We start from the raw sequence: 22,709 nt of genomic DNA, 5'->3' as shown, positions 1-22,709 counted from the left end.
GTAAAAAATTGTATTCATTTTATTCAATGAAGCTTAAATGTGCATTAAATCATCCACTCCTTTCGGTAAATAATTTACTGTTTTAATATCACCGTCAATTAATCGGAGTTCGATAAATAACTATAATTATACCTAGGTGTAGGTATAACATTACATAACATAAGTTTTTCCACCAGATAATATTATAATTTATAACCCTACCTATACGTAGTATTATACTATGGATGGATTGCCTTGTGATAAAAATGGAAATATGTAAAAGCGAATGAAATGAATTATTCAACCGATGCATTTAAATATTATAATGTCATAATAAATTTTGTTTTTTTTATCATGCCCCACGGCAACATTGGGTATTTTAGTATTTAAATAGTTTTAAAATTATTGTGTTTATAATGAATGAATACTTATAGCGAACGAATTAACTGTATGGAATAATGCGCATTTTGAGGTGCACGAATGAGATTATGAGGTACCTACTACGTTTTTTAGCTATGATATTTCCGTGCAATGTCGTCGGTTTTTCATATTTTCACGTGTTAGTGTGCTACCTATCATATTGACTTGTTATTTTCAATCACAAAGACTTTAGTTAGCATTATAAATTATAATCAAACGTCAATATCGCACTGAAAACGGTTTGCAATGTTGTGACTTTTTGGGCCATTTTGACTGTTCATTGTTTGTTAAATATATATATAATATAATATATACACAGCCGTGTTCCCAAAATGTCTCATCGTTCATAGTTGTTTTTACTCCGATTTATTGTCCCCCCTTCCTTGCTATTATCAAATTTCGATTTTTAAATGACAATCAGTACCTAATTCAAATTTTAAAGAACATGATATGAAAATTAACTTGTACTTATAAAATGTACTTCTATAAACGAATATATGAAAATAACGAACAATTAATGTTTTTTTTTTGATCTTGTAGATAAGTTCAAATGAGCATAAGAGTCCAGAAAATAGAGACAGACATTTTTTAAATACTATGTAAACACAATATAGTTGTGCAGGTTTACTATCAGCACACGAGATTCGGATATAATCCTCTGAATCATAATATATTAACAAAATATTCACAAATATATTATACAGGATGATCCATTCAACACTACTTTTTTGGAAATATTCAAATTAATGAATTCTACCTACAAAGTATTAATATTTCTAAAATGTTCACATTTTTTTTTTAATACTATAACATGTACCTCTCAATTTTGGATTTTTAAATGGTAACACCTAAATTGACCTACAAAAATAAGTGTTAAAATAATAGGGGTATAAAAATTATTGTTAAAATGTTATAAAATTTTGATATTCCAAAAATAAAAATGTTAATACTTTTTTAAATAACGAGTGTCTTGCGTTAATGGATCACGCTGTATTATTGTAGGACATAAGACATAAGTAGGTGGTACTCACTCATGGTAGTTGACAATATTTCTTTCCAAAGTGGACATTTTTCGCAAATAATCAGTATGATAAATGATATAGTCATTAAAATATTTCACTTACTGGAAGATATACCGGAAATTACCCTCAAATTATATATAGATTAGTTGTGACGTGAAAAAACTGAAAACGTACCATTTTCGAGTAATATATTATATAATATTATATTATTTTGGGTCAATGGGTTTGTTGATTGTCCTAGAATTAATTATTTCTTGTTTTTTAAAAACCTTTCCAATGCAACAATATTTTTATGAGTTGAATTGATTATTATATTTTATGTAATTGTACCTATTTGGTCAGTTTGGTTGACGTCTGTTATAAATTATTTCGATAAATCTATTTTATGGTAAAGACAAATTTTGGATGAGTATTTTCAGCAGGATATTCAATTTATAAACAAAAAGTTTTAGAATATTTGTGTAAGAATATGAAGAAAAACGTCTCAAACATGGGCTGAATTTCGGAATCACACCAATGTGTGTCCTGAATACAATAAACATGTTTCACCATGCCAAAGTTAAATACATTCAACATGTAAAAGTGTAAACAACCTGTGTGTTAAACTGATAAATAGTTCGTTATCTCAACGTGTTAAATGTGTGTGCCATACGATTTGTTGATGTAAACCAAGTTGTAGAATTAATTAATCCAAATATGTGTGATATTATATTATAATAGATTGGATAATATAGATTTGGAATGACGTGGCCACCGATTTGTTATGCAAAAATACACTGCCACCTGGTTTAAAAAAAAATAAGGTTTTATTTGTAATCTAAATAAGTTGCAATTTTTTGTTGTATACGATTTAATTTTACAATTATACATTTTAAATGTACAATTTTTTATTCAATATGAAAATAGGATATTCATTATCGAGGCCATTTTTTTACTCGAATAAATAGTAAAATGTACAGTAAATTAAATCGAGCGCGATTGGTGTAAAAACAGTTTTATCTGAAAGCTATATAGCTATTAACTTACTGGTCAACGACAGTATTTCCCAAAAAAAGGTTTATTTATAATTTATATACAATATATTATAAAAAATATATTACTGATCCATTTACTGCGTTAAACTTATTTCCTTGTTCTATTTAATTTTAATCCTTAAAAGTTATAAGGTAATCCAAAACTATATTATATAATTGTTTTATGTTTTAAGACAAAATATTAATATCAAACTGCCCGCGCGTAATAATAATTATTATTTTATTTTTTTTTTACAATTGGTTACACCCATAATAAGTACTAAGTATATATAGTATAGTAAACCACTGCAGATTTCTAAGTGTATGGAATATAGCTTAATTGAATATCATACACCCCTTTTAATATGTCTAATCGGCGTTTTTGGACATAAAAATATATTTTAGTGATTTATTATGTCACAGGACATTGGATATCTAATAACGGGATCGTTATAATTCATACTTGATAATCGATTATAAGGTAGTTAGGTGAAACTTGCTCGTATTACTATAGTCAGTATCATAGATCTTTAATAAAGATAAATAAATTCGTAAAAAACAATTTTGTATTTCAGCTTCTAGCTCGGGCATATTGACGTTTAAAAAGATTACCAATCTTTTTACAATTTACAAAAACACATATTTTATGTATATAATTTTTAATTAATATAGTCCATGGTACGAAATTGCCAATTGGTTTGGTAATATTTGGTTTAATTGGGACTAGGTTCATATGAAAATTAAAGTGTTTCATAACAATCGATCTAAATTGTATAATTTGTGAAAATTGTTTGGGTATTAGGTATATTAATTATATCAACTAAATTAAACAGTGGGTTAAAGTGTTAATTGTTAAGTATTAGATTATACATCTATCTTATATGTTATTCAAAAACAATATTAAGGACTATTAATCTTAGCAGTGGGCTACCTTAGTAGGTACAATATAAAGTTGATGAAGTCTAAAACCACTTGTTCAAATTCTGATTTAGAAGCAACAAAATTATAAAACAAATATTATTAAACAGTTAAAAAGTGCGGTTTTTGTTTGGAAAATAATGTTTCTATCACTTTAGGCCACATGATGGGTTTTGAATACCTATGTGTATAATAAGTTGTTATAGTAATAATTTTGCCATATCTATTATTTTAGATTTTAGATTCCGTACAGAAAACTTCATTTAAAAGTGACATCACTGGGTCATCACTACTTTTATCAAGTTTATTCATGTATTTAGTTTTTGTATTTTAGCTAATACTTTTATTGTACCCTTGAGATACAGATTATGTATATAAAAATAAAGGGAAAAAAGGGATTTTGAACAGAGTAAAGAATGTATTGGTTTTATAATGATTTATGTTTAATTTTTTTATCTTAGATAGTTAGATATTGTTTTAGTGAATAGATAAATGCTTTGATATTTTTATTTATGCAATACAAAACTTTTATTTGTGAGTAAAACATTGAAAACGTAATATAAAGTTATTACCGCAGTCCACAATTAATAAATATTAAAATAAACAATCGACATTTTTTTTTTATTTAGATTTTAATATTGACGAAATTTGTCAAAATCACTAACATAATATAATATAAATTATTTTGTAGTTAAAAATTATGGAAATTTTTAACTAAAATACCCATGCTTTGGAAATTAAATATAAGTTGTTTTTATATTTCGTTGTAATTCAAAAAATATTAATTGTAGAAATTTGAAATATTCTACAATTAGATACCTAATTTAATGAACAAATTAAAATTTTTTAAAATATTTAAGATTTTAGTATATTTATATCATGGACCTATCACTGTACTTATGTCTGTATTGATTTATAAAATAATAAGTAATAACAGCTAGTAATATTATATAGTATAATACGCAATTTGTTTTTGGAAAAATTAGTTCAACTTATCGTATACTATTAGAAAACTAAATAACTTATATAGCAATATAAATTCATTATAAAATATTTTTAGAAGTATAGGCTGTATTTTCGTACCTATACAATGATTTATCACGGAATTCAAATTTAACACATCCATTACAGTGACCTACTCAATGAAAAGGTACACACGATACCTACTATACAGCAGAGTGACTTCTCCAGTTTTTTATAATTATTATATTTAATATAATTTGACAGGTTACCAAGTATTTTTATTTTTTTTCAACGTAATCTACTTTTATAACCATGCGACAGTTCTATTGAAACAATTATTTAAATGTCTTTATTTTATCGATTAGTGTTCCTATTCATAAATCTTTCATAGATTTGTTTTTAAAATTCAAGCCGAATTAGTTTTTTTATAAATTTTATATTTCTTGAAATCCTCCGAATTAGTTACTTATTATTGCTACCTAAATTTATGTTTTACGTTTTAGCTGCAGGGCAGTTATCCTTTTTGACGTATCTCTTAATAATAACTCGCAGTGTATATCTAGCAGTCAAGCAGTTAGCACCATAGGCGCAAATTGACTAAATTTTTTTTTGGGGAGGGACTCAAGCCCCCCTCCTCATAGACCATATTGCTTAGTACCACAGAATATAAAAATTAGTACTAATTATTAGATTTTGAACTGGGGGGACTAAGTCCCCCCCTCGAAGAGTACTGTAGGATTTTTATTAAGTACACTTCTGCTACGTATTGCGCTTAATGTCCAATCAATCAATATCTCAGTTACTATTAGGATTTCAAAAGACAATTAGTAATTATTTATTTTTGAAGAGTAATCACTATTATACTTTGTATATAATTGTAGTGAATAATAATAATACAATATAATAACTTCAATACACTGTACTAAAAATAAGTTACTACAATGAATATCAATAAAAAAAATACGTCAATCAAAAATACCTCATAATTGAGTAGGTCACTGTAAGTAATATGGATGTGTTAAATTTGAATTAAATGTTAAATCATTGTATACGATAAAAGAACGATTCCAACCTGAGACGGTCCATGACAACCATGATTACCAAACAATTTTTTTACAAATAATATCACAATTTTTTTTTCCTGTATGTATCGGAAATTGAATCCCAAAATAAAAACTAAATTCAATACCAGAAACTGCAGAAACCTCTCTCAAAGTTGATAGTTGGGGGATTTACAGGGAGACATATTATGTTACAATATATTATCTACAGATAACATTTTTTTCTTTACCATAAATCAATGACTACCACAGCCGAGTATAACCATTACGGTGACTTAAAGACTGTTCGGTCCACAGATATCTGTACGTACAATAACTATATAAACAGCAGACTCGTCCAACAGTACAGCCACAACATAAATGTATAATACATCCATACATCAACAGGTATTTGTAATACACACAATATCATTATATCTGTGGTTCGATCACAGTTTGCCGTACGAATCGGACATCGGCTGTAGGGATGGTGTCTTATCCTCGTATAAATTATTAGCCGTTGATATTATTGTTTGACAACGACAACGACCGCTGCAACCGTCAGCAAACAAGAAGATAGGCAATAGTAATAGTAATCGTTTTGGTTTTAGTGAATAGTTATAGTAATAATATTATATAGTAATGACGAACAGGAACGCGCGTTGATTCGCTGGCCCGTGACAGCGGTGATAGTGCGGCGGCGGCGGCGGTAGCGACCACTCCACACCACGCGCGCGCGTTTCCGAGTCGCGACGAAACGCTCGCACAAGGCACCGTTGGTCGCGTCTTCCGCACGTCACAACGTCCGTCGCGCCCAAACCGCAAACACCGCCGTTGTCGAGATCGTTCGCCGCCCCCGTGTCGTCTTCTCCGCGGACTTCGTGTTTGACCACTTGTGATAAACACTATAATACGTATTTCACGTCAGCTACCTGTACAATATTGTCTTAATATCGGGAACGATAAATTTGAATCTAATCCCGCCCGTCTTCGAACCGAACGAATTTCACGCGATCGGGAACGAATTTCACGCGATCGGTCGTACGAGAACACTGCAGCATACGGTGCCTGACGAGCATTCCGTTGTCGAGTGCTGACACATTTGCGTTTTTAGCCCGTATATCTGTCGTGGAATTTTTTTTTCGTTTTCCTGTCGTCCCCGAAACAACCGCCGCTCGAGTATTTTTTCCGCCACCACTGCCGCCCACCCGAAAATGGATGGCACCGCTTTTCGCGCCGTCGTCCTGCTGATGTTGGCGGTATTCAAGGTGAGTGCAAAATTGGACGTTTTCGTTTTTCCGACATTTTATGCGTGCACCGATCGACCACGGATTGCGTCGGCACTACGCGGGTAGTCTGTTGACGTCGTGCATTGGAGTGCGTGTTTGAAATGTGTTGGATGTATAGGTATGCCTCGGTATGCCGAATGATTGCGCGGCCCGGTTACGATCGGTTACCTGCGATCGAGAAAATTCGTACATATATCATTATACAGGTACATCGACCAAATTGTATATATAATAATATACGAGCCGCTTTTGCGATTGTTGTTGTAGTTTTTGTGAGTGATGGATGCAGCAAAGATTGACCAGTTACGATCGATTACCGGCGAACGAGCAAACTCATTTCTTTCAGTAAATCAAAAAAAAATATCTCGTCTGTTCGTTTTTTAGCCAATTATTGAATCTCATAAACGCACGTCCAATTTAATGAGAACAATAATATTATTGTGCCCATTTCGAGTTTCAATGTTCTTAAGAGTTAAAAGTACCTAATGATAAACCTACGTACATATCATACACGTCGATTAGACTAAACATCAGTTATTGATCGTTTTTATTTTTATATAGAGTGAATAAGAGTAGAATATAAATTGATTTGAGTATCACAAATATTATTGCGTTCATAATTAATAAATATAAAAATATATGTTCTCAACACAATTTAACTTTATTTAAATTGTGGTTAAAGAATATGGACTAATCGTTTTGTTATTATTGTTTGGACGTTTCAATTATCTGCGTTCCCACAACTGATTTTTCAACTTCCATTGTAATAGAAAATTAAAATATTTAACACGAATCTGAAAATCTAGAACAATTTGTTCTACGCAATTAGAGAAATTAGTTCAAATTATATTCCAATGAATGTTGTTCGTTTTTAATAATTTTGGGATATTATTTAAACTAGTTCTTATAGTTTTTTTTTTTTATATAAAAACATTTGCAACGTAGGTAATTATGTAAAATAATATTTAATTTAATCAGTTGGCTAAGAAAAGAAGAATTTTTGCCTTGTTTGTGTGAGAGTTTATCCGAATACCTATATTATTAATTATTAATTATTATAATATCTATATATATTTGTGTATAGTTGTTTATCATCATTCATCATTGTGTCCCACACTCTCACCAAACAATATTCAGGTTTAATATATTTTTTTACAAGATTAAAAGTTCAATAAAATATGAAAATCACAATATTTGAAGCGTATAGAGCAAAATTGCAGTTCTGGTTGAAAAACTAGGTTAAACGACTTGTGATTATTCTTGGGATTTATTTGTTTTTCCGAGAAGTTATAATATGATATCGCGACCAAAATACGAAACTATTACTTTTAATGTTTATAATACACATAGGAAAACACTGGAAATAATTAGTATTTAATTGAAAGGTGTTATTGGTAATGATTCTGCATTGCTTTCCACGTTATCGACGTGTGTAGCATTATATAATATTATTATAATGTGCATTTATACACGCATGCATATTATGTACGTTTTTAACGGTTCGTTAAAGTCTTTTCGATCGGTATCGGTGAGCGCTAAACGGTTCACAAGACCCACTTGCCTGTGTGTATACATATTATTATCGTTGTTATAATTATCATTATACATTATTTTATGTAACCCAATACGATATAATATATTACAATAACAATATTCGTCGCGATGCGATCTGTTAAGACTATTATTGGACATTAAAACAATGGTGCATTTCTTCGGCCATACAATTAATTGAATTGAACGCATAAATTATAATATGATACAGCAATACACAAACAACGATATAACATGTAACTCATGATGACCACTATTATAATACAATAATATAACAATTTCCTATGTTGTATAATAATAATATACACAACATTATTTACAAAGTGTAATGTTCGATAACAACGATACGCGTGTATCGTTATAAGTGTATTCTTAATTAGACAGGTTGCGGTGAACCAATTTCGAAGGATACGGTAAATGAAAAATAATAACTATGAAAAATGAATGATGAACTATAACCCTTACGGTGTCTTAATCTAATACGTATAATGGAAACTATATTGAATGTGGTTTTACACAATGGGTGTGATTCTTATGACAAATTTGTGCGATACCCACGTGAAATTTCTTTAAAAAAAAAAAATTATTAGGTAAACGTAAGGCAACATTGTGACCGTGATTGCCAGTAAATTAAATAAATAAATATATAAAAACATTCAGTTTAATGTAAAAATAAATAAGATACCTTTATAAAAACTAGGTCTAAAAAGTAAAAATAGACAGAGCAGTTAAAAAATGTCATTATAGTGATGGAAGCTCTGAATAGTTGTGAGAACGAGAATAGTTATAACTATCAAGATCAATGTCAGTATTATTTTTAACGAGCTAAACCTCAATAACTGAGTGACGTATTTTATTTATTAAAACGAAATGTTGAGCAAAATATATAAATTTAGTTTTATACCAAAAAAATGAATTGTTCTAAAACAAGTACAAAAAAAAAAAACGTAATACCCTGCAATAAACATATTATAAAATAACAATTTGTGTATAATATAAAAACTTAATTTATACAAAAACGGTTAAATGTGTCCATTATAACATAAACGAAGATGAAGACTAATAATTATAATATTATGTACAATTTAATATTAATCCAGCGCGCTATATGTTAATAATACTCACGAAATCCTATTATATTCCCGGGCAATAATTGTAGTGTGTATGGGATTTTTGTTTTGAAACGTTACACATACACACATAATATTATATTTGTATATAATATATATTATAAATTATAATAGTAAATAAATGTATCACAAACAAAAATTACGGTTATTATCGATATAATACAGGTATTATAATGTTAACTGGAGTTTTGAATACCTGCATCGAAGCATTATATATGTATATATTATAATATAATGACCGTCAAAATCAATAATGCTCTGAATCAAAATTATGTTTTTTTTTCTTTTACCGGAATGACTATATTATATTATTATCATTATTATACAGCTATGGGCGTCCTTAATACTTATACAAAATATATGATGTTTAAGTGTGTAATACAGTAAGTTAAATATCGTTAAACCGAGTCGTCGGAAAAAAAATCCGACCGCAGCTATAGGACTATATTATTATAATATAATATTGTAATGTAAGGCCGTGATGTAAAACGGGTGTACATAAAATATTATTGTTGTATAGATTTCTTATAAATCGCGTGTTATATCGGTCGATTGGCGCGAGTGCAACAGGTGCGAGAAGAGCAGATGAGACTCCCTACGGTACACACTACACAGATACAATACAGTTATGTAATTAGAGCGTAATCAACATATTATTTTGTGCGAGACGGCGCCGCAGTACAATAATAATAAATAATAATAATAATAATATAATGTACCTATACACGGGTATTATTATTATTGCGTTATATTACCTTATATTTAATATTAATATGTTTGACACGCGGTCGGTCTCGTATAATATTATTCAAACGCATTATAATATCTAAAATATAATGAACTTATATGTGCGCGTTGCGGACAACGGCAAATGGGCCGGATCCGCGACTGGATTAATTAGCGTGTACAGCTGAGGATAATTTCGACAGCTCCGGTCCCGTAATATATTATAATACATACGCGGAGCAGTAGAACATAACAATATATTAATGTATTATATTATACTATGATATCGCGATGTCTGTTGTAACAATATTGTAATTTTCAAAAAACGCGAATGAAATATTATTGTTCACGGGTGACCGGAACCGTTGGAAAAGGATTAATTGCAGCTGCCGCGGGTCGTTCGAGAAAAACTGCATTAATGTATGCGCGCGACGGTTGCACCGAGAGTTGTACATTATTAATTGTTATTCTTTATCAGCTCTATTATTACGCGAGCACATACACACACACACACACACACACAGTGCGTGTTTGATCAGTTTTAGTATATTTTGCCAAAATAATAACAGTGGTTTGCGATTAATAATAACTAATAATATAACAAAGCGAAACTTGAGGCGTTATACGTAATATTAAGCGCAGCGACGTGTAACGTGTCGTTTGACAACCTATGCATTTTTTTTTTTGAAAAGCCAAAAGTGTGATTTGAAAAAAGTCTGCACTCATTAATTCTGGCGTCGGGCAAACAGTCCGTGCACATTTCATCAGATTACACCAACTGCAATATTTCACATTTGCGGTACCTATACGTGTACAGCACATACCTATTGCCGTTTTCCGAAGAACAGTTTAATAAACGCGCGTGCAACATAATACATAATAATAATAATAATAATAATCGTAATATTATTGTATTGACATGGTTGCACGGCAATCTTCTCGTCAGACGTTTTCCGGTCGGATTAGCGATGCCGCGGGCGCGAGAGAATATTACACATTTCGATCACCCGGATTCGTGGGAACGATACCACGTCATAATAATATTGCATTACAATAAATAAACGATATTATACATTTTATATTATGATAATATATTATATTATACACACCGGTACTTTTTATACGCATATCGCTCGTATAGGTACTAATATAATATAATACCTAGAAAAATCATGGCTATAATATCATGCACTATTATTATCGTTTTCCGCCGGTAATATTACGACCGCCGACGTCTCGCCTTTAAGATTTAACATAATATCAGCTAACAGTGTTCAATATTTAGGCTGCATTCGCGAGTTTCGTGCCGAAACTAAAATTCGGGTCGATTCGAGTGCTTTTTTTTTGTCGTGGGTGCAACCGATTTTTTTTAGATTAAACAAACGAATTTCAGGCCTGATTTGTATATGTATACAAAACAATACAATATTGTCAAATTTCCCTTGCTTCTTTTTCCGAATTAGGAGTTGTAGCAGATGGTTTAGTCGACAAAGCTTAATTATTGATGTTGTTTAAATTCGTATTGCATGTAATTTATTAATATCCAATGATTATAGGTAGTATAAAAACTTATAAATGTAAGTATCTGGTACAATCATATAATATATAATTTTTTTTTTTTTTTTTAATGAAGTGTTCGACAACTGAAGTCATTAGCCTGTTACTGTGGGGGAGGGTGTGGTTAGTTTGGACATGGGTTAGACACTAAAAACCCGGGTGGTCACCCACCCGGGAAGTAGTGATACCGGCAGGTGCGTACACTCATAACACGTTTCGTGACTGAATGTTAACACCGCGCCACAATAATATTATAAATAACTATTTTTATAAATTTTATTTTAATTAAAAATGTTTACCTATGCTAATTATTTGTCAACGAATTAAAGCCATCTTGTTTGGATATTTTCATATTATTTATCCATTACGTTCCGCAGACATTTTTTATTCGTCTGTTGTCAATAGTAAATTGTTTTTTTTTTTTTAATATATGAAATAATATTGTGTTTGTATACTATAGGTGTATAATGTCGTCAAGATAATATATACGATAAAGTAAATAAACTAAAAACCCGTACAGATATTATTTTTTATCATTGTCGCCGAACGCAACTCGTATTCATTTTTGCATATTTTTTTATGCATCTCGCATTTCACACGCGATTAGGACGATTTGATTTTTGATCTCTATCCGGTCACGCGCTGCAATGCGGACGAGGCGATTTTTTTACCACCAATACGACACATTACCTGCATATTGTCATAATAATATGTATCCGGTAAACGCGTCATCGATCGATAAAAAATATTATGTACATAATGTCGACGCGATTGCCGCCGACCCGTTTCGCGGGCGTAGACGTTTATCGGTTGTATATACATACAGCCATTGTAACATTGGTCGTGTAGTGTGTCATACACATCTGCATATATATATAGGTATAGGACTTTCTGTATCGGTTTCCGAAACCAGAAAATTGCTGTCGTCTATATTCTGTATTATAATATTACGTCTATACGGTCCACATGCTGCGTTGGCGTACGTAAACGATGCACATGTAGGTATATGTCGTGTACATATATCATTATGGCATTCCGTACGCGGTTATGCGTGCAATCGTTTTCCGGTAAAATGCAGAAGACACCGCTAGATTTGCAAAAAATAATAAAAATAAAATAAAACGGACGATCGATAAATTATGCGATATAAATAATCGTTGAATATTATAATAATATTGCAGTATGGGTCGATTCCGCCGGACTCGAATTAAATATAATATATATTATAGAATATTAGAATCGATACGTATATTATTACATACGTATGCCGGACCGATAGGTTCACTCGGTCTATCGCAGTTACTTGCTGTGTAAATTATGTAAATAATATAACGTAGGTTATCGGTTGTCTCCGCGTATATATTTATGTTGAATTTCGTTTTTTACAAATCCCGAAAATATGTAAATCGTCATTGTATTCACACGCTTATGGTTTATGCGGTAACTATAATACATTCCTGGTAGTTTTTTTTCTAATCTAGGTACTAATATGTTTGTATACAACGTGAACAATATTATTTTTAATTTGATAAGGTACAACAAAATAACTAAAAACGATATTTTTCGTTTAAAAAATATCTAACATTTTGCAAAAAATCAAAGCAACTTAAAAATGTCTATAAAAATATCTGTCTGAAAAACTGTATGTGTATGTATTTTTGACACTTTTAAGTTGCTGCATGCGACTATTATAAATATACAAAGTTATTGCAATAGTACTACCCACTATATCATTTTTTCACATCAAGGAATTTAAATGGCAACTTAAGGGGACGACCTATACTGGCTATACTATGATATATTCTAGATATTTTCTAGATTCTGAGATATGGACTGTACCCTTACGCTGACATTTTATTTTTGTTTGATAACAATAAAGGCTATGTGCAATAACCTTGTATATTTAAGCCACGGGTCGATACAAGAATAAACTGTGGGTAGATTTGTGTTGAATTTTCAAGCCTTGACTATTAAAATTTAATTAAAAATGTTATGCAATATTTTTCACTAAAAAAATTACAAATTTTCGTGATTTTCACGAATTTTAAAACGTGTCAACTATATACTATTAACAACTAGCATAATAGTATAGAGTATGTATATTGGTATTTTGGTAGTTTAACTATAATAGTATATATTATATATAATGTGCTGCGATGACACCGTCGTCGTCGACACGCGGGATTATCGTCCCAATTTCATTCAAGATACCAATAACAAATGCGAAGAAACCGATAATAATAATATGATGATGATGATAATAATATAGTGTATGGCGACGGTTATCATAAAATATAACAATCAAAATAATTTGATATTGAATTTCGGCAATGACGCTTCGCGGTCGGCTGGACCGCGACATGAGTATAATAATAATATGTGTCGCGAAAGTAGTGCGATCGAGAGGTTTTTGGATTTCGCCTGTCCGCGTGGGGGCCCTATCGCCGATCGCTGTGCTTCGGTATACCATATCATAATGAATTGATCAGTTTGGTTTGTCCCTGGACGGGACGATATGATATTTTATTTATTTTATTTTATTAGTTATACGGGCTTAGCCTCTTTTGGCGTTAACATTACACGATGTGTATCATAACAGAATTCGTTACAAAAGAAAAGAGAAAAAAAAAATCAAATCTAATATTATGTGTTATAACTTATAACTGTTATAGAGTATGACGCATAGACGCACAAATTTCTAGGCAGTTAGATTTATTATGAATATTTATGATGTATACTGCAGAATGATCCACTTTACCGGATACGCTCAATGCTCATTTTCTATGTCAATTTCTGGGACAAACTTTATCAATGATTTCACATCGTTATAAGCGAGATATTTTTATGAAGTAAGAATCCATTTTGCATAATTATCAAACGTTGAATCAATATTTATAAGCGTTTAAGTTCAATTGAGACGACCGATGGTGAAGTGCTCTATACACTATACAAGATATTATCTATTCCTCTCGTCTAAACTTGAACTGTTCATTAATTAACTATTACGTCAATATTGAAAATGTGAGTTTGGTGTGACGGCAACGTTGATTCAATTAAATTATTCACATCAAGTCCGATTAAATACAATTATATTATAATCGTATCAAGTAACTCCGATATCAATGTGTAGACTTGTACAGTTATTATACTGCGGAGTCGCTCGTCGCGAACCACGTTCGACATTATTCGTCCCGCATGCAACGGTTTAACTAGTTTTATACGACTATACTAATGAAACAAAACATAAAATATTTTATTAACTATTTGAAAATAAATAGTATACATCTGGCTGATCGCAGGTGTCAGAATATCATGAAATCATAATGTTTACGTGACATCGTTCGGATTTAGTAATTTATTTTCTTCGATGACCGCTATATTAGCTTAAGAAAATGATATACTATTATGTATACGTCGATTCCGTGTAACATCGCTAAAAATATTATGCTCGTCGAATTTCAGTGGGTATAATATAATCCTCCGATATGGAGTAAAAGCGACAGACTGATTTCCAAACGTGCGACGTCACGTGCGACGTTGCTATATTTTATTAGAGTCGCATACTCACATCGTCTCGTATTTATAAAATTGCGATCTCGGTAATTAAACTGGAATCAAAAATGTGAAGTTTACTTTGACGGAAGAAGAAAGTAAAGTATGACATTGGGTTTGTTATTTTGTTGTTGTTGTTGTTGTTGTTGTTGTTGTTGATAAAGACGATCGGTGTAAATCGAAAAAAATAAATATACCTACGTTCGGACCGTTTAAACGAGTTTCGGAGACCATGTACCTACATATAATTGTTGATGATGAAACATAATAATATAAATGTTTGTGTTGTTTAGAATATACTAAGGGACACGCGACCTAGTGATTGAAAAATAAAAACGTTTCGCGTTAAAATGTTGATCATATATATTATATGTACGATCAAATCGACAGTTAAATGTTTTTTTTTTCACTTTAGTACGTGCTTGCAACACTTCGTAAGTACAACAATCAATGATGAACAACAATAAAACATAGACGTGATGGTTTCATTCTTTTTCTTTTCTCTAGAAAAAAAAGAGACAAAAATAAACGCTACAATGTTATTGTGTTGTTGGTATAGGAGTACAAATTCGCATTCACGCGGCACATCAAATAATATAATATTGCGTGCGTTAATTATTATTTTCCGAACGAAATGGTCGATTATCGCCTTATAATTTGTAATACGTATTAGTGTAATGTAACAAGTTAAATATTGTAAGAATAATATACGTATAATAATACGTGTCGTCGACGATGTAGGTACCTACATAATAAAGTTGGCGAGCGTACGTGACAGTGATATAGTTTACAACTCTAGTACACTGTATATTACACGTTGCTATATAATAGAATACAAAATATAGCGCAAATCAAACAAAATATCAGTACGAAAATCGAAAATAATCTTTCAATAAAAAAATACTTATAGTATAAAGATCACGTGGGCTGTAGGTACCATATAATATCCGAATATCAGCCATTATTATGAATTATCCGCGGGCGCAAAAACGTTTTTTTGTTTTTATATTATTATGTCATCTCGTGGCCGACGAACTTGTTTATGCTTATATGGAGGTAGTTTTTTTTTCTTTCTTTTTCTCGTGGCAAGATTTTCTATCGGTAGATTATTTTCGATATTCGTACCGATTCGTTTGATTTACTATGTAGGTATATCATATTATGTTTCCATACTACACAGCCGCAGTGCGTTAGGCGTACAAGAGTGTCGTTAACCACCATAATATATTATCGCACCATCACGTCCGTTCGCCAACCAGGATAACTACGAATAATATACTCCGGCGATGTACGATCCGCACAAAAAGGAAACGCGCGACAAAAAACGAGAAACCGATTGCCGCGCACACACTGTATAATAATATACGCATCATCCAGTTGTCTTGTTGTAGTTGCAGGACGCGGTATATAATATCAAGTATACCAACGGATATTGTATATTGTGCACAGGCACATTGAGGCGCCACCATTGGACATGTCGAATGGTGTACCATATACGCGGTATGTTATTATTATTATTATGGTTGTCTGCGTCGCGCCCTGAATACGTCTCGCGTACAAGAACCGTATTTTTGATCCAGCGGACCAAAGAATTTTTGGTCGACCGAGTTCGCCGCCGCCGCCACCGCCGCCGCCGCCCTACTGGTCGGAAATTATCCGTCGTGTACGCGTCTCGTCGGGTGTAACGCGCGTATATAATATACACGAACAGTCGTTACTCGGCGGTTTATGGAAAACGTAAGAAAAAAAAAGCCAAAACCAGAACGTCGCGCGACCCATCGATGAGTACAAAAATCGAAAAAACGTCAAAAATACCGGACGTAAACGAACGGGAAAAGACGTGGATCGTATATAGAAACGATCACGACGCTATATACATTTATATAGTTTGCGTATCACTTTATAATATATTATGCTTACATTATGCTCTCACGAAACTCGCGTATTGCCCACAGTCGTATATATATGTGCACAAAATATTATTGTTATAACAATGACGTATATATACGGTCGCGCCGGTCCTACACTAGGTATTTACCACTATATAGGGATGATCGAGCTGTTTTTCGCGGGAACAGTTATGTGTGTCAGCGTGTGTACGAACAATAATATAACATATATATAGAACGCCGCGGAAAACAGGAAAACGGAAAAATATCGCCAATCACGATTCGGGCGCGCGGGAAAAATCATTGGCCATAATATAATATTATTATCATCGTTTTACCTCCACGATATTATATTACACACACACACACACACAGCACGCCGCGAGTACCTCTGTGTATACATAAACTGTTCGACTTTATATATATATAAATAACGATCGTTATCGTTATCATTCTTGTATATACGATATTATAATACCCGTAATACATATTGTAAATACGGTGCCCGGAAAAACTGTACACGCGTCTTCGGAACTCCAGCGATAGATTCCGTTCGTCGTGCGGCCATACCTCGTTCGGTTTTTTCATCGTCTATAAAAAAAAATAATAATATTATTACCATTATAATGTATGGCGTGTATACCTACGCCCGTCGGATATCGCGTCCCGTTACGTTACATATATATATAATACACCGCCGCGTATAAATCGTATTAATGGGTAGGTAAAAACTCCGTCTCCGAGTGGGTTTTTCGTAGGCCGTAAACACACGCACACACACACACACACACACACACACAGCACACGGTTGGGTTCCTTTCGTGTGCGATACGTATCGCCACCCGACGACGTTTTCCGCCGCGACCGATCGACACAGAGATACGCGTAGGTATAAAATATAATATTATCGTCGTTATTATTACGCGGTAAGTATACCGGTATAAAGGACGGAAGAGTTTCCTTTTGATTTCGTCTCGTTACGCCGCCGCTCGCGTCGACAAGCAGGACACGATTTTTTTTTTTAATTTTCGTTGTTTTTTACTCTCGCAACAACAATTTTTATCAGGAGACGACGTTTTCCATGGGAAATGTTTTGTGACATTTCCTATCGTCCGCTCCGCGGTACGAACGTGTCCCAAATCGCAGATTTTCGTATAATATAAGCCACCACCGCATCCGCGCAGCGATTAGCAATCGAAACGCGTTCTCCTCGCCAAACGAAATGATAGCAACAATAATATACGTATCAGATAAGTGCACAGAGTTGTATAATATAATTATTTTGGGTCGGACGAAACTCGGTCAAATGTTTTACATACGTATTACAATATTATACACCGCACATAGCCCGGAAGAGGTTCGCGTATACGTTTCAATTACTGTCGAGTGTGGTTCTGATTGTTCTGCGGCTGCTGCAGGTATCGCGCGTACAGTATACTTAAACCTATTTAGTACAATTAAATGTTTATTCAATCAAATCCACACTTGCAATTGTGTTGCCTCCGAAGAGCATACTTTCTTTGTATTTAAAATGTAACGAACCGCGTAACAAAAACCTAGATCGATATTTTAACGTCTTGTTATATTATTCGCAATAAATATCGGTTTTTTTTTTCCATTTAATGGACGTTTTATTCATCGAATACGTGTACACGTCGTTTAAATCTCTAGATTGAAAAAAAAATAAATCTTTCGTCTTTCGCCTTGCTGACCAGAGATAACCGACTTTAATAGTTATAGTCATCGGAGTATTATAATATATAATATACAAATTGCAGGTACTCTCGATTTTTTTTTATTTTTGGGTTTTCATTAACTCGTATTTCGATGGAGAAACGTTCACGTTAATCAATCAGGTGTGATGCCTGAAGTCAACGACATTACGGTCAAGTTTATCGGTGTGATATGGTTATATATATATATATATATATATATATATAATATATATAGATACTATTGTGTGTATACCTATATAATAGGTATGTGTCCGCAGTAAAAGTGGATCAATCATCCATTATGGACGATTTGTTTATCGATTCGTGTTTAATACATTACGATAATTTTAAAAATGGGAAAACAGCTAATGAGTTTTCCAATAATTACAATATCCGCGGTTGACTTTCTATACATTAATTTACGTATTAGAACTATCGGTAATTCGATTTATATCAGAGTATTTAAATATCTTTTTATTTATTTTTCAGACACACGAGGTTTCTACTCAAGATTACGATGGTAAGTGTATGCTTATATTATAAATAACGATCATGCACGTTTCGTTCGTTTATTCGTACTGACGGCGTTATATTTTGTTCCATCCTCCGCTAAACCGGCGTTAGAATTTTCCCGCGTTTCCTACAGAATATCTAGTTTTGACCCAACCGGAAACCACCGCCCGAAATCATATTACGATGCAGTGGAATTGAAAATGTCTTCGCGTTGTATTTCGATTTTCGATCCATTCGCGGAAACGTCCTAATTTCGTTTTCATAAAATATTATACTGTATTACTATATATGACACGTTTTTTATTTTCTACGACGACGTGCTCAGCGTATATAATAAAATTGTCGTCGTCGGCGCTACGAAAACGTTTCACGCTAAATGCACTTTTAATCCGAACCATAATATTCGGACCAGACGAGTGCGAAAAACGCTGAGGCGTCGGCGTCGGTCTAGATTCAACGGCACCTAATTATTGGCGGCAGTCGTATTATATAGTATTCGTCTCTAAATAGATCTTCCTCCGCCGACGACGGTTGTGGTGTGCGTGTTTTCGAGTGTGTAATAATGTGTATTGTTTGCCGCGTGTCTGTTTCGACGGCACAACACGCGAATGATAATAACGATAATGTCTTTATCGTACGACGAAAGTGAAGAAAAATAAAACAATAATTGGACGTCGGTCGAGCGATGTGATGAATCGTCGACGCACGATCGTTATATTATATTAGTAATATTATATTGAGTGTTCATTAAACGTTCCGTCAAAAAACGCGTCGCCACATATTATACACGGGTAAACGTAAACCAACGTCCATAAGTACAACACAATATGATAAAAATATCTACCCGCGACGACTGCACGTAAGACGCGTAAATCAATCTCATAGCAATATTTTCCAGAACAAAGTCGTTTTTCCCGGCACAAAACATCCATTTTTCCTCGAAAAAAATCATCATCTTGTTGTTCGTGAAATCATTAATAAATAATTAACTAATAATCAATAATAAATCAGTATAATATTATTTATGCGCGTGCGTGACATTTTGTTTTTATTTTGCCGTGTTTGTATAGTGTCCGAGATACAGTGTTCGTTTTCGACGGACTCGCTGAGGGTGGGCAAAGCACTTTTGGGAGTCAAAGACGTGATATCCGCCCGGCTAAAGAAGCCCGACGGGTTCAAGGGGCACCCGCTGTTCGCCGACGACCGGTCCGTCGACCCGTTGATCGATCCTGTCTGCCAGATACGACCCGACTTGTCGGACGTGTCCCTGCTGACGTACAACCTGTTGGTCACCGACTTCACGCGGTGCGGCGTGCTCAGGCGAAACGTAAGTTACACATTTTTGTACATCGTTATGATATAATATTATATTACACATTTCAATTTTTCCGGGAAAAATAGGGAAAATACAGTGGCTCATCATGTCGTGTATATTATATTATGATTTGTCGTGCGAGATCGCATTGAAATTGGCGGAGATCGCATAAAATAATTTTAATTTTATATTATGATGATCTCTACCGGTTTTAGCGACACAGAATCTGGACGACCCCGTGCGTGAACTTTAACGGCGCGGGACGATTATAAATTATAATTCTATTAACATTATAGAGCTACTACAGGCTGAGGACATTTTTAGACATTGCATTTACATCTGTTAATTTTATCTGTTAACAACCGTGAAAAAAGACTCACTACAAATTAAATATCCAAGAAATATATTACCGAGTATTAACAGTTATAAAGTTAGGCATCTGGTATTTATAGTCAATGATAATACTATAAAAGTTCAACATGCAAAGTACAATAATTAATAAAAAAAAATTTGTGTGAACATGGTGATTCTTTTATCAAAGAACACTAATTATTTCAAAAACAATTAAGGTTTATGAAAATATTCATTTTACACAGTTTTAAGTCGTTACAAAATAATAATTTTTTTTCGATTATAATTTAAACAATATAAATCCGGGTATTTTTTGAAGTACTTCGATGTATAAAATCGGAGTTTTAAGTTATGATTATGTTGAGTTTTATCGATGAGCGGAGTGAGTTGCCTCAGGGGTCAGGGTTAGGTATCCCACAATCTGTTAGACCACTATTATAGGTGCTAACGGCTCACCGGTTTATCTAAACTTAAAACACTTATATCTAATAAAGCCCCATAATATATAGGAGGCCCATGCTATTGTTATAAAATTAGATACGTGAATTGGTGAATTAATCGATGTCACGCGGGTCTCGAACTCGATAGTTTTTTTTTTTGAAAACTATATCTACCTATATTATACTTACGTCGTATTAATATTTCCTTCGCCGTACGCGTGTTTTTCCAGGGTTTCGTGCACGTCCGAGTGTGGTTTCCGCAGTTCCCCGGCGTCGTCATGATGTCCGACCAAGAGCTGATCATAATGTGCAAACCACCAGAACCGACAGTGATCGAGAACAAAGCCGCCGGTTTCGCCGGAAGTTTGTAAGTCCGCACAACGTCTCGTACATAATATAGTATTATAATTACAATTTGCAAGGTAAGTCGGATATAACATATAGCCGCAGGTGTAGGTATAGGCCTTGTTGGTCGCGCGTGCTGGATGCGACCGCTTCGCTGCCATGCGGTTATTCGCAGAGAATGGCAGCGGCATCGTAATCGTGAGACGCGACGTGGTTTGGCAAATTTTTTTTTTTTTGAAAAAAAAATACCGCACACGCGTCAACCCATCACATATTCTTATGAAGTTATAATATATTATTACATATTCTCACGAGGTGTGTTTGACGACTTTATCTAATTGCTCGAGTGTTGAAAAAAAAAAATATGAAAAATACGCGAATTTCGTTATAGTGTACGGTTTGAACAGGCGTGTAAAACACACGCGAGTGCGCGGTGTATCGCATGGAGGAAAAAAACGATGGCCGAAAACCTTATATAGTGAAACACACTGTCGTAGAATATCGGACGAGCGTACCGAAGAGAAATTAAATAGATTCGGTGAAAAACGCCGTGTACACAGGTATGCCATTTTAGTGCGTATACACCGACCCATATTATATTATAATAATAATATTATGTATATGTTGTTATAATGTCGTAAAATCTATAATAGCTCCGAGTGAGCGCGTAACGATATATAACGAGAGCTGTGCACCTGGAGGCACGTGATATCAGTTTTTTAATCGTTGGTGCCAAAATTGAATGCATGTACGTACCTACAGGTACAGGTTATGACTGATGAGATATAAAAATATAAAAGCAATTATAATATAGGAATGTATTTTGTAGATTAAGTACAATTTATTTTTTATATATTCTGATGAGAAATACATATTGTTGTAATCATATACATTCTTATCATCACGATTTAACGATACATTTTCCCTTGGTAATTTGGAAATGGCTGGATCTGAACAGGAAAAATATAGCTAGGTACCTAT

The 22,709-nt window shown here is 33.1% G+C and overlaps 1 protein-coding gene across 1 annotated transcript in view; it reads left to right on the top strand.

The window, feature by feature from the left end:
* Positions 1-6,087: 6,087 nt before the first annotated feature.
* The window catches only part of LOC132947158 (uncharacterized), a 32,449-nt gene continuing 15,827 nt past the window's right edge, over positions 6,088-22,709 (top strand). Inside the window, exons 1-4 of the mRNA XM_061017369.1 lie at positions 6,088-6,623; positions 19,254-19,284; positions 20,348-20,604; positions 21,614-21,750. Coding sequence (XP_060873352.1) covers positions 6,570-6,623; positions 19,254-19,284; positions 20,348-20,604; positions 21,614-21,750 — 479 coding nt within the window. The 5' untranslated portion in view covers positions 6,088-6,569. The remainder of the gene's footprint in view (positions 6,624-19,253; positions 19,285-20,347; positions 20,605-21,613; positions 21,751-22,709) is intronic.

This window comes from Metopolophium dirhodum, chromosome 6 (assembly GCF_019925205.1).
Source record: "Metopolophium dirhodum isolate CAU chromosome 6, ASM1992520v1, whole genome shotgun sequence".
NCBI lineage: Eukaryota > Metazoa > Arthropoda > Insecta > Hemiptera > Aphididae > Metopolophium > Metopolophium dirhodum.
Note: the sequence above shows the minus strand (reverse complement) of the source record. Positions and strands in the feature narration are given on the sequence as shown.